The following is a 17,277-nucleotide window of genomic DNA, read 5'->3' as shown; positions in this document are numbered from 1 at the left end:
AATACAATGTTAAAATGAATATATATGATGTACAAATGAATGTAACAGCATTTCTCTCACATGTCCCATCTCACGTATATAAATGGTGTTTTTATTGTGATGCCTTTACCATCCGTAAGACAGGGTAAATTGTTTTCTGCTTCATGTTGTCCATTTTTCCCAAAAGGCCCAAAGTGGAGGTAAAAATGTGGCTTCTGGAATACAGAGATGTGCAATTTTGTCCTCAATCAATGAAGTGAAGTGCACGGGGAAGTCCTTGTAGGACCAGGTGCTCCGGAGGGCCGGAGCTGGGCTGGCAGCTTCGGCTGGAGACAAGGACTCCATTCCCACCAGCCTGTGCCTGGAGGTGTAAAGGCTGTGGTACTGCCCCCAGCCCAGCTGGGAGCGTGGTCATGGGGCACACAGCCCAACACATCCAGCTCTTCTTTTAAGCATTGGATCACAGAATGTAAAGGGTTGGAAAGGACCTTAAAGATCATCCAGCCCAACACCCCTGCCATGGGCAGGGACACCTCCCAATGGACCGGGCTGGCCACGGCCTCACCCAACCTGGCCTTGAACACTGCCAGGACTGGGGCATCTACAATCCTCCTGGGCAACCGTTCCAGTGTCTCATCACCCTCACGGTAAAGAATTTCTTCCTAACGCCTAACCCAAATTTCCTGTCTCAATTTGCACCTACTGCTCCTGCACACGGGACTCAAAGTGAAGTGCTCCTCTTACAAACTTCGTGGCACTCCTCTGGACCTGCTCCAGAGCCGCAGCCGCGGTACCCGGGGCCCGTCCGGGGCGGGTCCGGCGGAGATCCCCGCGGTACCCGGGGCCCGTGCGGGGCGGGTCCGGCGGAGATCCCCGCGGTACCCGGGGGCCGTGCGGGGCGGGTCCGGCGGAGATCCCCGCGGTACCCGGGGGCCGTGCGGGGCGGGTTCGGCGGAGATCCCCGCGGTACCCGGGACCCGTGCGGGGCGGGTCCGGCGGAGATCCCCGCGGTACCCGGGACCCGTGCGGGGCGGGTCCGGCGGAGATCCCCGCGGTACCCGGGGTTTGTGCGGGGCGGGTCCGGCGGAGATCCCCGCGGTACCCGGGACCCGTGCGGGGCGGGTCCGGCGGAGATCCCCGCGGTACCCGGGACCCGTGCGGGGCGGGTCCGGCGGAGATCCCCGCGGTACCCGGGGGCCGTGCGGGGCGGGTCCGGCGGAGATCCCCGCGCTCCGCCCGCGCTGCCCGTGCCCGGCCCGGCCGAGGCCCGGCGGGCGCTGCGGAGGCTGCGCGGGGCGGGGACTGCGGAAGATGGCGGAGGCCGAGTGAGTCCCGGCGCTGCGGAGGGGCCGGGCCGGGCTGGGCCGGGGCTGTGGAGCCGGGGGGCCGGGATGAGCCAGGACGAGCCGGGCTGGGCGGGCAGCGGCGCCCCTCGGGCCCGTGCTGCCCGCGGGATGGGGCGGTGCTTCGGGGCTGGGCCGGGGGCGACGGAGGGAGAGGCCGGCGGGGCCGTTCCCTGTGCCCGGCGGGGCTGCCCGGGGCCGGGCCGGAGGTGCCGGCGCTGCCCAGGCGGGCTGGGCTCCCCCAGGATCCGGGGTCCGGGGCAGAGCCGCCGCGCCCGATGCCGGAGAGGCGATGGTTTGGTTTGCTTTTGGCGTTGCCTCGCTGCACACAGATGGTTTCTTGCCATCTCCTGCGTGGCGTTGCCCAAATAAATCTTGTCGTTCTCGGCCTCGCCGCGCCGTGCCCGGTGTGTCTGTGTGGTGTCAGAAGTTGTGGATCGCTCCCGGCGCTCAGGGAGAGCACTGGGGAGCAGGACGGATCTTTTCCTTAGAAGACAGTTAAGTGACTAAGTGTCTTGAAAATGTCTAGGGTGATAATTTACTTGTTAACTTTTTGCGCAATGCCAGACACCGTGTGGCTGCCTTGCAAGTCGTGCATGGTGCACGGTGTGTGTTGAAAAGCTCGGGCTCGGGTCCATGTGTGCCAGCGAGGAGGGAAGTGCAGCTGAGGCTCGGGCAGTGCCAAGCCTGCAGCTTTCGGTGCCGTGTTACAGCTCGGAATGCGCGTTCCCAAGAAATGAAGGCTCAGAAGTCTTGTTGGTTCAATATGTTGTGATCTGTTCTTATTGGAGAGGAAACCTGCGGTAAAACATAAGGCTTAAAAGGTGACAGTCTCCACTGTCTGCAGGAACAGTGGCCTCCTAGTCAGAAGGAACTGGGGTCTTTAGGGATCGTGATTTAATTTCCATGAAAGGTGATGAGAGTTTATATCTCTGCTGTGCCAGGGCATTGTGAGCCTAAGCTGTCTGGGGCGCTGAAGAATCTTTCCTGAGCACTGATCCCTTCCCCAGTTGCTCTGTGGCATGCCAGAAGGTCTCAGGGTCAGTGGAAAATCTGGAAACTGATAAAACAACTAGGAATGATATGTGGAGGGTGAAAAACCACCAGGTGCAAACGACTGCATCATGCCAGTTTCAGACCTTGAGTTACTTTTATAAACACCTGTCAATGTGTACCTACCCAGGTGCCCTCGCTGTGGTCAGGCTGTTTACCTGTTAATAAAAATGTGTTTCTCGTGTCTTGAGTAACTTGCACCTGCAGTGGTTGTGTAGCAGCACTAAGTGATTTCCTTCCTGTTGCATTTAGATAAGCCTTTACAAGTAAATATGTATTTGCTGAATGGCATATTTAAAAAGTGGAAATTATACAAATGCAGGTTTTATGATTTGAAAATGATTTATAGCAGAATAAAATCGAACTTTTATTTGATTATCAGCATTTCTAGGAGAAAAACCAGTAAGAGCTAATGAGTGTTTACATCAGTATTGCCATGTGGGACAGTTGATGATTCTTAATTAGGCTGAAGATTCCTGTAGTTGAAGAAGCAGAGTTTTGTTAGAGGGAGATACTGAGAGAGTGTACAGTGGGGAAATAATCAATGCAGGGAAATTATTAATAGATGTCATCAAAGACAGGGACTTGGGCTGATCTTTCGCAGTATTTGGGGGGTGAAACTAGATGATCTCTAAGGTCTCTTCTAACCCAAAACATCCTGTGTTTCTATTTTAGTTGATAAGCTTGGTGCACAAAATAGGATGCAGTAAGATTCTTGCTGATGACCCAAAGCTGGTAACATTTACATGGCCAAGGAGGGCTGAGAGATCCTGCAGGAAAAATGGATTGCAGTTGAGTGTCAGAATTAAATAACACCTACGGGCTGAAATGCAGTGTGCAAGAAAGAAGAGAAACTTGAATGTAGTAAAGGATCACGGGACATGAGCAAACCACTTTATGACTGAAAAAAGAAACTCTTATCCTGTGTGCTGCTCATTAAAGAAAGACCTAAAAGTGTGAACTTTCTTATATATCAGCTTGGGTCATGCATTCAAAAAAGGGGATATGCAGGCTTCAGGAAGTGCCAGAAGCTGTTGGGATGATGCAGTAAGTGGAGAGTTAAGAGCTGAGCTTATTTCCCTGGGCAAGCTAAAGCTAGGAAGGGACATAACAGTTTGAAAACCCATGTTAGGCACAGTAGTCCTGCAAAGTTTGTAATTGTGAGCTACAGCCTTCAATCCCATGTATTGAAAACACTCCTGTAAATTCTGAGAATTCTTGAAAACACTCTTGTAAATTCTGAGAGTTCTGGTGATCACCTGGTGGACAAAGCCCCAAGGGAGATGAGGGAGACTCTCAGCTGAAATGATGTTTTTGTGACTCCGTGGTTTCTTTGCTGGAGGCTAAACGTATGATCCGAGCTCCAGTTCCGTCCCATCCAGAGAAAGGAAAAAATCTGGAGCACCTCCCTTTTGCTTGAAGGAAGTTTGCTTGAAGGAAGCGTTGCAGTGCCAGCCTTAATACAGACACTGAGGCTGGCAGTCTGACTCAGGAAGCAGGCTAAGAGGCCTGACACCTTGGTGGTTCTCTTTCCCCTCAAGATTTATGATTATGTGTTCATGATTACAAGGAACGTGGGGAGTTGGCTGTGTAGAAGAGAGCCTGAGTTCTTAGGAAGACACTGTTGACTGCACAAACTGCCAGTGGGAAGTTTTGTACGAAGAGAACTTTTTTCTTTTTTCTCTCCTTTTTTTTCTGTCTGTTGGAACTTTCTTCATGTGATGGAGTATGCCATGGTGTGGCATCACATTTGTGCACTTGACTGGAGTATCTTAACTAACCTGGATGTATTTAGCTTCCCTTTTGGCTTTCAGTCAGCAGAAGTGAAGGAATGCTGAGTCCTGCTCTGCTGCCGTGTCTCTGAGAGGTTCCTCGGGATTGTCTGGAGCAAAGGGGAAAGGGGATGGATGTTCTGGTTTGGCTCCCCATGTGCCATAAATAAGAGTTAACAGAAGCTGCTACCAGCTGGCAGCTTCAAATTTAAAAACAATGTCAGGGCCTTTTTCCCGAAGTTCCAGGTGGCTAAGCTGTCGATCACAGTCTTTGTTATACACGAATGTGGCACTGAATCCGTGTATAACAAGACTCATGATGGACAGGTTTTGCTTTTTTTAAGAAAGGGATTGGGATGGGAACTCTGCCATTCCTGTAATACCAGCAGTTACTCATGTCAGAGGCTTCCTATTGCGAAGGCAGGTGGAGCTCCTTTTCCTTTGCCCTCAGGTGCTTCTGTGCCTGATTACAGTTAGGGTTTATAGTAATGTAAAACTGGACGGTTTTCACCAGATGTGTGTGTTACTTTGGTAAATATTTCTGTGTGTTGAAGTTACTGCTGTGGTTTACTGAGCTGTTTGCTCTCACTGGAGGTTACAAAACATATGTACTGCAGGATTGCTGAAATTCCGACTCCAGCCTGAAATTTACTTCTCAGATTTCACTTTCCAGTTGAGAAAAGCTTTTTGCTGTCTCTTCAAGAAAAGAGAATTCTGGACTTCTGTGGCTGACTTGGAATTGAGGGCTCTGTGCTGCTGAATTATATAACCTCCAGTTGTTGCTTAAAGGAGGGGAAAAAAACAATTTATGCTTACTGAAAAGCAAGCCTTTCTTCCATCTGATACCTGTGTCATTTCTTCACCTCCTGGAATGTACTTTCACATTCCTAGTTGCCCCATCCCACGTGTTTCCTCCTCTGTCTCCTAGCAGGAAAAGCTGTTTGTGAAACCCGTTCCCTTTGTAAAGCATTTTTGCAGCTGTGGTTGATTCTGCTATCAAAGGACTAATTGCCTCTTCAGAAAATTCAGAAAAAATATAATAAGCATTTTTTAACCCAATCTCCAAATAAGAAAAATACATGTAATGTTTTTTATATCTGAATTTTCACTCTTTTTATTATTTTTCAGGGTTTGGGTGTCTCCTAATTGAAGAGGGTTGAAATACTGATTACAAGTGAATCCTCAGTCAGCTTCTTGGATGCCTCTGATAACTTAAGAAGTCATGGCAGAAAATGATGCAATGCCAACCTTACCAAAAAAGTGTGGCCCATACATTTCATCTGTAACCAGTCGTGGCATGAATTTGGTAATTCGTGGTGTAGTGCTGTTTTTTATTGGTGTGTTTCTTGCATTAGTATTAAACTTGCTTCAGATCCAGAGGAATGTTACTCTCTTCCCTCCTGACGTGATCACAAGCATCTTTTCCTCAGCTTGGTGGGTGCCACCCTGCTGTGGCACAGCATCAGGTAAGTTCAGTTCTGTGTGTATGCCTGCTGAGGTAGTTAGGCAGTTGCAAAAGACTGTGTGAGATGTGGGGAAGATAAAAAATTCCCTTTCAGCGTCACTGTCCTTGTTGAGCTGTTTGTATCCTTCTGATCTCCCCATGTATACACAAATATGCGTGTGTCCAGGAATGTGCTTTTTGCTAACTTGTCTTACTATAATATTGTTAACCAGCTATAGCCTTTGTTCTTTTCTGCTGGGTTAGAGGTTAACAGATGTGAGGAGATGATGCTGCTGCTGACCTGGAGTTGGGTTATAGGAGTGTGCTCCCAGACAGCTTTTGAAAACAGCCTGGTGGTGTCAGACTGCAGCACACAGGGCCTTGTTTGAGCACAGCAATCCACCCTGAGAAGTGCTCCCTTTTGTGGTCCAGCTTTCCATTTGTTCCTCCCTCCAGTTCAAGGTAGAGCCCTGTGGAGCTGGGAGCCCTGCCTGTGTCCTGGGAGCTGAGGCCAGGGGTGCAGTTGGCAGCTGCAGGGGCACAGTGCAGAACAGAGCACCTCTGTGCAGTTGTGTGTCTCAGGTGATGTGAACGTGCTCCATTTCTCCATGGCCACGCAGGGAGCTGTGTTTAGCCAGTCAAAGTGAGCTGACTGATGCCCCTTTCTCCTCTCAAGTATCAGGGCATATTCCATGTTACAGGCGTGATGGAATTTGACTTTCTACCTGGCTCTGAAGATCACTGATCCTTAGGATTAGTTTCATGCTTTACTAAGGGAATATTCTTAGCAGCCAGTACTGGAGGATTCTGCTTTGGTGAGTCTGTTCTTGCAGGGGTTATCTTCTAGAGAGAAGTTTTAATCAGATTGAGAAGCTCACAACTCTGAGTATTAATGTGAGTCAATAAACTTCTTTTGAGATGGCATCGCTGTTTTGCTAATGGTAATATTTAAGCCTGCTTTTTCCTAATAGACTGTTTGGGGAGGTTTTTTGATACCTTCTTGAAATAATACACTTCAGATGTCATAGAGAAAGGAAAGGAAACCCTCCAAACAGCTCCCTGAATGTTGTGTTCTCCAGTGGAAATGCATTTGGCATGTTATGGTGGCAGTTACATACCTGCCTTATCTGTAGTTGTCTAAGTCCTCTTCTTGTCTTGCCAAGATTGTTGATTAGCTTTTGGTTCATATCTTGCATTTCCTACATTTTTCTTTTATGCTTTAAACTGATTAAACTGATTGTCTTGACAAATAAGCCTCTTATATATGGATTAGTGGGGATTGAAATGAACCCCAGCTTGCTGCAGCAGCAGTGCACGAGGTTTGCAGTCTTCACTGCAACATTTGCACTGTCTGCTGTTTGCATCAGGCTGCACTTTGTGCTCTCTTGGGCCACCTGAGAAGGCTGCAGCTGCCAGTGGGAACTTGGGAAAGCTGCATCTTGCCATCATCTCACAAGGAACTTGTGGGACCCTCTGGGTCAGAGAGGTTGGTGGTTTTGATAGAAAGACTGGATATGGCTTGCAAAGTATACTGTTTGATTTTAGTACTTGATTTTAAGCCACCTGATTTAAAGATACTACAGCCTTAATTGTCTTTTCCCAGTAGGAGTCACCCCTGTTGAGGTGCTCAGGGGTTTTTCTTTCATTACCACTCTCCTGCATTTTCTTTCCTTATCTTCTCTGCTAGCATACATGCAGGGAACCTCTGTGGTAAATGCTGATAATTCACCCATTTTCTTACCATTTGTACTTGCACAGCCTTCCTGGAATTGACGTGAACATTTCTCTGCAGTATGGTTTATTATTATGAACAGAATAAAGGTATTTTGCATATTTATAATCAGTGGTGATCGAGGCTGCATTCAGAGAAGTCCTTTCATCCATCACCGTTATTAGTCATGAGTTTGGCCCAAGGCCTTTGGCAAGAAAATTGCTCAGGGAGGTTTTTTTCCGCTCCAGCTTTACTGATGATTTATTTTCCTGAATCCTGGAGATCAGTTTCCTCTGTGGCAGAATAAAGAGCATTTGCAGTTACCCCCAGCAGTGCGCTGGACTGAAGGCACTGGAGTCTGTACCGATGGCTCAGGCTCTGCTGTACTCACACCACTACAGTCTAAGGCACCATTATTGTTCCTTAGTGGGGCTGGTAAAAGTCTTTTTAGCTGCAGTTGCAGTGGAGAGCACATTTATGAAGAAATATTGAAAGAGCATCTCAGTTCCCTGGGGCTGGAATTTGTTTGCTTTCTATATTCAACAGCTACCGTAGGCTCTTGGCTTTCTCTCTTCTGGGTGAGCTTGAGTGGCATTGAAGAAAGAAAAACATTCTCCAAACAAAGCCTGCTTGTAACAAGAACAAAAGAAAACACAAAATATTGATGTTATAAACCACACCAGTACTGCGATGTGTTGGTTTTGCAGTTATTTTAAACGTGTTGGATGTGTGGGATTTTTTGAAGTGCTGACCTGTAAGCTATTAATGCTCTTTCTGAACTATAGTGCAGATTTTGGTGTGGGGGAGAGCTCTGTGATCCTGTGTCCCTGGTTCAAATTGTCTCTGTATTGCTACTTCTTCTGCAGTGGCTGAAGATGTTTCTTAACTTTACGGGGCTTTTTAAAATAATGAAACTCTTTGATGTTCCTCTTCCTTTACAACATGTGGTTTTGTGCTGTTTATCCTTAAAAGATGTGTTTTAGTAGTGACTTTCATTGTCAAAGTCCAGATAGCCTTTATTCTAGTTAAATATTGCCAGTGCTGTAACTTCAGGGCCTTTTCTCTTTCCTGTCCCCACAGCTGTGATTGGGTTATTGTACCCCTGCATGGACAGACATCTGGGAGAGCCACATAAGTTCAAGAGAGAATGGTCCAGTGTAATGCGATGTGTGGCAGTCTTTGTGGGCATAAATCATGCCAGTGCTGTATCCTGTAATCCAGTGACATTGGTGGTAACAAACGTGTTTCCTCTTAAAAAAAGCTCACACGGTCAGTCATAGTGAGTTGGTGTTAAAGGTGTAACATGCAGCAATTTTGCAAGGGAAGTGCAGAGTATGTGTTAGTGTCAAACTTGGAGCAGTATTGATGAGTCTCACATCTTTTTGTTCTGAAAAATATTTTCATTAGGAGTGTCTCAGTATGGGGCTTTGTATTACTTAGAGTCTATTATTTTTTTTTAATAATTAAAGTTAGTGTGGGAAGATATTCATGAAGTAGGTATTACAGAAAAGTGCTTTAGAATGTTGCAAGATGATGTCATTTTAATACCATAGTAAGAACTTGATGTCATGAGTGAAGCACATGCACTTTGCAAAGAATGGGGAGAACTCAGGACCAGGAGTACCCAGGAATACACAATGCCAGGAAATGTTGCAACCCCTTCTGCAAAGGATGCCTTCCTTGATGCCAAGAGAGTACCCTGGGTGACAGGCTGCTTTTCTCATGGACTGGTGCACCTTACTGGCAGTGCTGTGGGTGTGAGAGGCTTTCTGCAGTTATGCCTAGTGCCTCCTCTGTCGGCTAAAACCAGGGTTTGCTGGTGAAAAGTCTTGTAGAGAAGGTTGATCATCTCTGCAAAGCTCATCTCCATCTGTGTCAGCTCCAATACAGTTCACAAAAACGGTGCTGAAAGTTCTGTTCTTGTGCTACTGAATCTCCTCATTCCCAGGGAGAGAGGGCACGTTAAGTGGAAGGTGGCAGAGCTGGCTGAGTTCTCACTGAGGTTGCTGGGCACTGATGGGTTTTGTTGTTGTGTGTTTTCCCCACTCCCTGCTATGGCTGGATGAGCTGGAACTGCAGGGCTCTGAGTCACCCCCACTGTCCTCACAAACCTCCCTCTCCTTGCCAGAGATGCACTGGTCTGGTGCTGTGCTCCTCACTGACCTGGCCTGTACCTGCTGGGTGAGCCCGTGGCAACTTGGCTGCTTTTAAGAAATAAGAGTTGACACAAGTCAACTTTTTACACAAGTCTGATTATTTACAGCGAATTTTCTGCAGTTCTCTTAACAGCTGTTGCCCATATCCCAGGACATCAGTAATGAACTGTCTGTATTTCCTGCTTGACAGCTCTCCAGGCTGCTTTCTCTTCAGCTGGTGCCAGTTCTGCACATTGCCAGATTTGGTGAGGGTTCTACCTTCTTTGACTCTTTCTGAAACTATTGATTTTTATCCTGTAATTATTTATTTCAGTTAGTCAAGCTTGTTTCTCATTTCCATTATGTCTCCCTCCAGATTTTTGTGAGGAAATAGGACAGTGGTTTTTGTACTGTCATCCCATAAATTTGCTTTCAGGCCTATGAAACATGACAAGCCCCTTTTTAATTATCTGTTTTGGACAGGAGTAATGAGGATGAGTTAGTGTTCCCAAAACATTTTGAAGGATGTGAAACACACAGAAATATCTGAAGTGACTTCACAATTCTTTCACAAGCTGACAAAACTGACTTTCAGTGTTGATTTACATGAACACTTTACAATAATATTTTCATTTTGATTTATAGAACACATTAAGATTTTAATGTTGGGCCGAATGTAAAGCATCGTGTAATTTAATCAAAATTGCAGTTAAGAGTGACAAATACCTTTTTTTGGTAAATCCCTGTCAGTGAAGGAATTTAATGCTAGATTTAAGATTTCATATTGAGTGTAGTAAAGGGCCAGGTGAGGGTGAGAAGCAACATGTGCATTGTGTGTCTGTATAAAATGCTTGGTAGGTGAAGAGGCTCTTCAGTCTCTTACAGTGCAAAGACCCTAAAATTTGAAGAAGTATCATAAGTTCTTAGTTTCCTGAAATATCCACAACTACAAACCTTAATTCCTCACATCTGCTAGCTGTGTGAGAGATGATACAGGTACTTCTCTTAATGTTTTGGTTTTTCTTCTGTTGTGCCAAAATAGACATAGTGACAAAAATTGCTGTATACTTGTACGTGGTATTTCCAAGCTTTTCCTTAACAGCCAACACAGAAGGTGGATTTTGCCAACAATATCCAGCTGTCTCTCACGTTGGCAGCCCTGTCCATTGGGCTGTGGTGGACCTTTGACAGGTCACGGAGTGGCTTTGGTCTTGGAGTGGGAATTGCTTTCCTGGCCACGCTGGTGTCACAGCTTCTGGTGTACAATGGAGTTTATCAGTAAGTGTTTTCTTCCCTAAGGTGAAATAATAATGTTTTCAAGCTGTAACATTAAATCAGAATAACTGAAGGGGTACAGTTTGACATGATTTTCAAAGCTGTCAGCACCTAATTTTGAGCACAGCATAAATTGGACTGGTTATGAAAGCTCTTATGTGTGTGAAAGTGAGAAATCTAGTTGGAAATGCTAATTGAAATAAAATTGCTACCTTGCCAACAATGTAACACGCTTTGTTTGGTGCAGCTATAATCAATAAGAAGCCTCCTTTGTTATTTGCTGCAAGAAAATAAATTTCTATAATGGATATCTTTTTGAGTTAAAATATCCTGATAATTATGAATTTGCCTTGTGATTGGAGGACTCCTTGTTTTGCACAATACAAATGTGAGAAATTTTTGTTGAGCTCACAAATGTGCCTTCTTTTGCAGATACACATCCCCAGACTTCCTCTATGTCCGCTCCTGGTTGCCATGTATATTTTTTGCTGGTGGAATAACAATGGGCAATATTGGCAGGCAGCTGGCCATGGTGAGTCTGGAGGAGGGGGATTGATTGTCTTCCAGTAAAAGTTTAAATGTACATGTTTGCCCTCCAGTAAAAGTTTAAATGTACATGCCATTTCTTCCTCCACGTATACCAGGCAGCTCTTTGGCTCAAGGGTGTGCAGTGAGGTAGAGATCAGCAATCATTTCTTGTTGATATAGTGAGCTGATCATTCTGTAAGTCAGAGCACACCCCTGCTTGGCTCTGTACACTCTGTTACATGCTTTCAGGACCATGGGCTAAGAGCTCCTGGGTTTGGGAAGAAATCAGGCTGTCCCCAAAGTCAGACCTGCTCAGGGGACAGAAATTGCAGCCACCAGGATGTGCACAGAACTTAAGGAGATCAAACTTATCTGGGTGGAGTTTAACGAGAACTATTTTATCACCCATTTTGTAGAAAAATCACTTAAATCCTGTTCACTAGTTATGTAAATTAATATTATTTTGTCTGCTTCTGTTTTTCAGTATGAATGCAAAGTCATTGCAGAGAAGTCTCATGAGGACTGAGAGGAAACAATATGCACCTTTTAAACAGGAAAATGTCTGACAAATGACTGTTGGAGGAGCATAAGGAACACTTGACTATGAAATTGCCAAAATGCAATTTTTTTTCCCCTTGAGTGGTATACTTTACTGCAATCTGTGATTGCTGCTTCTATAGAAACCTTGATGTCTGATTTTGATTACTGTGAAGTTACGATAGTATGCAATACATTTGACAATATTGGTTCAATTATAGGATTCTTTTTTCCAAATCTAAACAGTTTACCATAAATTCCTGTTTGTCTGTAATGTTGCAGTGCCAAACTGAACCTTTGCACTACATTTCTGTAGCTGAAACTTCTTGATTCACTTTATCTTGAAAGTTTTGAGGAATTTGTTCTTAACAGCTAGTGAAAGACAGAGGGGGTTCGTGTTTAGCAGTGAAGATCTCTTTCCATGATGATAGCCCGTAATAGCTGTATGAAATTTATGGATTACAGGTGAACTTTGATGCAATAAGTAACTGATTTATGCCTATTAACACAGTATATAATTCTTCTGACTCACAATACAGGTGAGGAAACTCAATGCAGGTTTCATGGGTTATTGCCATAGCTTTTCATTTGTATGTGGTGTGTGCCCAGTAGCACAGAAATGGAAACCGAGTCTGGAAACTATTTGCTATTTTTCCCCTGGTATATCCAGCATCTCTGTTTGTTTTTGAATTTATGTGAACCATGGACAGATTCTGAAACGACTTGTGTGCAAAACAGGATACAGTCCAGGTCATTCTTGTACAATCCTTTAAGCTGATTTGTGTTGATAGGAAAAACACTTTAGGGAGTTTTTATTGCAAAATTTAATTCTGCTGAAGTAAATCAGCCACTACCATATAGTGTCATAAACCCCTCCATTACCAATGTTACTCTTGGTGGTCCTTGCCCACCCCCTGCTCTGTTGGCAGGGATCAGCAGGGCTGTATTTTAGGTACTGATGGAGCCCTGGTGGCTGTTACTGTGTTCAGGCAACCATAAATGCATTTGTTCTTGTAGCCGTTTTCTGAGGTGGAGGAATGTTGTTTGACAGGTGCCTGTGCACAGACAGCCTGGTAGGACAGCGAGCTGAAATAGGCTGTGTGCTGAGCAGTTCCCTTCTTAAGAAGGATTTTAGTGTGTGACCCATATTTGTGGCCATACATGGGATTTTCTCTTGGCTTTGCAGCTCCCTTTTAAGACCATGAGCTGGAAGAAGTGCAAGAAGGCAGAAAGCAGATTTCAAGAGGACACTGCTAACCTGTGCCTGCAGTGAGTTTGGCATGGGATGTCTCCACTTTGTTTTCCCCTTCTGTCTTTGTTCATGATGTTTAAATGTGTTTGTTTTCCTTTTTGTCTTTAAGTACTATTTTTTAAGTCTTCCATGAAAGGTTTAAAAGACATGTTACAGTCACCTAGGGAGGCTGGAGTTGGTCCAAAGAACAAGTAGATGTTTAGACAAGTTTTTATGAATAAATGTGTGAATGTGTTGTACACAAAGCTTGAACTAGGCAACTTTTTCAGTCTTACCTGCTTACCTCCAAGTCTGAAAAGTGTGGAATGAGCACTTCCAAAGCATTGTAACAAAAGACATAGTCACAAAAGAAAAATTTCTTGAATGGGAAATTGTAAAAATAATAAATAAGCAAGTGATGTATGAAGAGCTTGGTTCTGCAGCTCCACAAAGTGTCATCACCTGCAGCCCACTGTCCTGGGATGATGTTTCAGGGAAGCACCTACAGAGGCACTTTGCTTCAGGCAGAGACAGAACATGTCTAAGTAGATCCCTGACCAGAGATTTTCTCTTAATCAAACCATACGGCAATAAGAAGCATTTTATAAATAAAACCAAGAAGCTGGGCAGGAATGAAGGGTGAGTTTCTTTAGGCAGGTTCTGGCAATTTGCTGAAGAAGGTGTTGGGTCTCTCTCTTACAGTATTTCACCTCCACCACCTTCTTTACTTCAATAAATGGCTTCAGCTTGGTGGACAGGGTGAGAAGTCCCTACTGAGTTATCAGGACATGTGTGGCATAATTTTCAGATGTTTCTTATCCTAACTGTAGGGAGTAACACAGTACCTCAGTACCAGTGTGCTGACTTGGTAAACAATGTAGTTTCATCATGACCAACGTGTGTACAACTGAAGAGGCGTTGTTTTTGTTATTCCCTTGGTGGTAGAACTCCTGTTACCAGTCTCCATACTTACACAGAAGCAGCCTCGTGTGTGGAAATGTGCAGTATGTGAGAAGTGGTTGTTGTGCATCTGTGGCACCCACTTTGCAGCACTTTGCACTCAGATTCAGCTAAACCTGGTTCGACTGTGCTGTCCGCTGACTTCTAAATTTCATTTTGGAAATTTTGAGCATGTTGTGCAAAGGCAGCAATCATCCAAAATAAATTTGGGTGGAGTCCTTTATTATATGTGTCTTACTGTTTTTATTCTTACCTGACTAACATCAATACAGGATGACATTGTGGGTGTCCTGTTGTTTCAAACCTCTGTGATTTTATGGCTGATGTGTTCAATCCCTGAGGAAGGTTCATGATGAGAATGCTGACATGGCCTTAACTTTAGTGGTGTGGACATGCTGCTACTGTATAACATGTAGTTACAACATTAGACTGTCTTAAAAATGTTGTTCAATAAAGAATGAATACGGTATAATTTAGATACAACTTTAAAAGCACTCTAACGTCTTCACCAATTAACCCTTGTAAGGTCTATGCTGTTTAAACTGGCAAATTGCTGTTAAAAGCAAAATGTGCATTAAACACAATTACAAGCTTGATTGATAGGTTTCTTCTTTCTTTAAGAAATTGTATTGGTATTTAAAATATACTGAGTTGCCTTCTATCAGCAATCTCATAATAATTCTGACCATTTAGCTGGCATATTGGTTGCCCATCTGTATAAAAATAGTGAAAAAGAAGCAGGGAAGATCAAATCAGCTGTGATTCTATCTTAATTACCATGCTGAGCAGCCTTGGAAAATCTACTCTTTTGAATCTGCAGTGAGAATAAGATAACTTCACTCACAATACAGAAAATAGAGATTTAAATAGCTGCTATCGATATGAAAAAAACCCAAACCACAAATGGTAGGGAAATTCATAATATATTTGTATTTATTAATGTTCTGGTCTGGATATGAACTGAATGTTACTCTGGTATTCACAGACTGCATTCATCGTGCCCATCACTGTTTCAAAAAAGATGTGAGAAAGAGAGGTTTGGAAATGTAATGGAAAAGCATCCAGGTAGAGGTGAGGAAAGGGTGGGAAGAGAGGTGCATGAGGGTTTGGGATACAGTCCTACAGCAGAACAGCACCACTCCTGAAAGCTGGAAGGAGTGCAGGGGGCAGTGGAAAAATCTTCTGTTTGTTTTGGCAACCTGTGGCCCAAAATTCCTAACTGCTGTCAGAATGCAGCATCCTGAGCATGCCATGTGTCTGACCAGGCAGATTACAGCCAGGGGCAGAAATAACCATAACTTTGGATAGTAAGCACCAAGATTAGCCAAAAGCATATGAGTAAAGGTGTTTTGCTGGAAACTTAACCTCTCTCTTCCATCTGTAGTCTGGGAGAATGGAAATTTCATGTCCTTCCAGCCACCCTGAGGGTGTCAAATGGAAAGTTTGGGTTTTGAGGGAATAATCCAACTGCTGAGCTCTCAGGCTCTTGGAAAACGCATCCTGTGCCTCTCATTACAACACGGCTGCTGTAAGCAGCTAGGAGGAGAGTAAGCAAAGAAACTTTTCCTCCATAGCCTCTGTACTTCCCTGCTGCCATCTGGCTGGGAGCTGCCATGGGGACCTGGGGGCATACACCAGTCCTTTCTTTTTTCCTTTTCTGGTACAAAAGGAAGGAACACAGCTCCACCAGCATCACCCTGGACATTTTGCATATTGGAGCAGTGTTACCAGTAATTCCTGATGGCAGTGGGTGAACAGAACCTGTGGAAGTGATGTTAGATATCAGCTCAGTGCTTGTGAAAGTAGGTGCACAGCTGGGCAGAGGGAATGCGTGCCTCGCCGTGGGAATAGCTATCTAATGCTGTTAGTTCTGATGGCACTACTAAATGCAAAGCATGAGTAATTTTGCTGCTTAATGTTCAGCACTAAACAGTAAATGAAAGGTCAGTCCAACATGTTAACTGTCATGAAATAGTAAACACTCCTCTAATTGCTTCAGGCAGCCAGATTGGATTTTTTGGTGTGTCTGTTGTCATGTTTTGAGCAGCGTGGTCCAGAGCCTTGTCCTGATTACCTCCTCCCTGGTCAAATGACAAAGCCTCAAATTAAAGGATAAACTTCATCCCTGGACATTTCAGCACAACTGAGAGTTTGCGCTTTGCATGTTTAAAACCTGTGCTGGGGCAGAAGTAGGGGTTGTTTCCTGATCTGCTCAGGGCTGAAATCCATGTTGAAATGTAGTTTGGCATTTTGTTGAGTTTTTCCTTTCTAGTTCTTTGGTTCTGAGGCACAGAAGTTCAGTAGTTCCTGTTGCACATCCACATTTTGTTAGCCTGTCCAGCACTGTAGCAGATAGGAAACAAAAAGGAATGTAAAGTGGATGGGCAGCTAGTAATTTTCCTCAGGCCAAGCTGGTTGAGTGCTCTGTGTCCAGTGTGCCCCGTATATCTGTGTCAGATGCACAACCCACGGCATTTCCAGACTGAGGTTCATAGGATTCACTTGCTGAACAGGCAGCAATTCTGCCTTGTCTTTGTCAAACATCCCTGCAGGAGCTGACCTGTTGCACTGTAGTTCTGCAGGGATATGTGCACACATTGCAGAGCATTTTCAGTGGCAAGGTCCACAAGTGTAGCCATGAAATCTGCTTTTTATGACTTTGTTGAGAGAAATTCTGAAATTGCGCCTTTGAAGCAAGTATGGCAAAATATTCATTGAAGGAAAAATCTCTACTTATAAATATGTTGCTGTCTGAATTCATGATGTAGTTCTACTGTTTTTGTTCTCTGATTAGTTTAGTGTATGTCTTGTAACCAACATTTAGCTGTTTAATAGTTTTGGTAATCAAACTTCAAAGCAAGATTTCTCTCATGCAATTATTGGGGGAAAATGCAGTAGAAGGAAAACTGTGGGGAACAGGGTTGCACCTTAATTTACCATATAGAGATTACACAAGGAGAGCCTCCAGCATTTTCCATACTGTTGCAAGCAGGACAAGGAGAGTAAGTGATCGTTCTGATTGTACCCTGGGTTTCAAAACAAGGGTAAGGGGAGACCAAAACAAGTCAATACAAATACATCTGTATCGACTTGTTCTGGTCTCAGCTGCTCTCCAAAGACATCACCTCATTGGCAGTGATCACCAGAACATGTTTTGGCTCGTCTGTTTTTCTCTCTCCCAGCTGTGCCAGTTGTTGTTCCCTCAGTGACTAGGGATGCCTGGGGTAAGCCTAGCTCTGCCACCAGAGAATTTTCATGGGAATACAGCTTTAGCAGCTTCTTGCCTAGATTGACATGTTCCACTTGAGC

General features: G+C 44.7%; 1 protein-coding gene across 1 annotated transcript; it reads left to right on the top strand.

Moving 5' to 3' along the window:
- The first annotated feature begins 1,140 nt into the window (after window positions 1-1,140).
- On the top strand, window positions 1,141-14,194 carry INSIG2 (insulin induced gene 2). Its single transcript, XM_063400935.1, has 6 exons — window positions 1,141-1,304; window positions 5,276-5,613; window positions 8,383-8,507; window positions 10,549-10,715; window positions 11,145-11,244; window positions 11,725-14,194. Exons 2-6 carry the CDS (start codon window positions 5,370-5,372, stop codon window positions 11,764-11,766), a joined length of 678 nt encoding a protein of 225 aa, XP_063257005.1. The 5' UTR covers window positions 1,141-1,304; window positions 5,276-5,369; the 3' UTR covers window positions 11,767-14,194.
- Window positions 14,195-17,277: the final 3,083 nt, after the last annotated feature.

This window comes from Prinia subflava, chromosome 6, assembly GCF_021018805.1.
Source record: "Prinia subflava isolate CZ2003 ecotype Zambia chromosome 6, Cam_Psub_1.2, whole genome shotgun sequence".
NCBI classification, from domain to species: Eukaryota; Metazoa; Chordata; class Aves; order Passeriformes; family Cisticolidae; genus Prinia; species Prinia subflava.
This window is presented reverse-complemented; position numbering and strand designations above follow the sequence as displayed.

Bases quoted from the DNA above. Each gene is read 5' to 3' on its own strand.
- INSIG2 (XM_063400935.1), top strand. From the start codon at position 5,370: ATGGCAGAAAATGATGCAATGCCAACCTTACCAAAAAAGTGTGGCCCA. The intron at 10,716-11,144 runs GTAAGTGTTTTC...CTTCTTTTGCAG, and splicing joins GTGTACAATGGAGTTTATCA to ATACACATCCCCAGACTTCC. The intron at 11,245-11,724 runs GTGAGTCTGGAG...TCTGTTTTTCAG, and splicing joins TTGGCAGGCAGCTGGCCATG to TATGAATGCAAAGTCATTGC.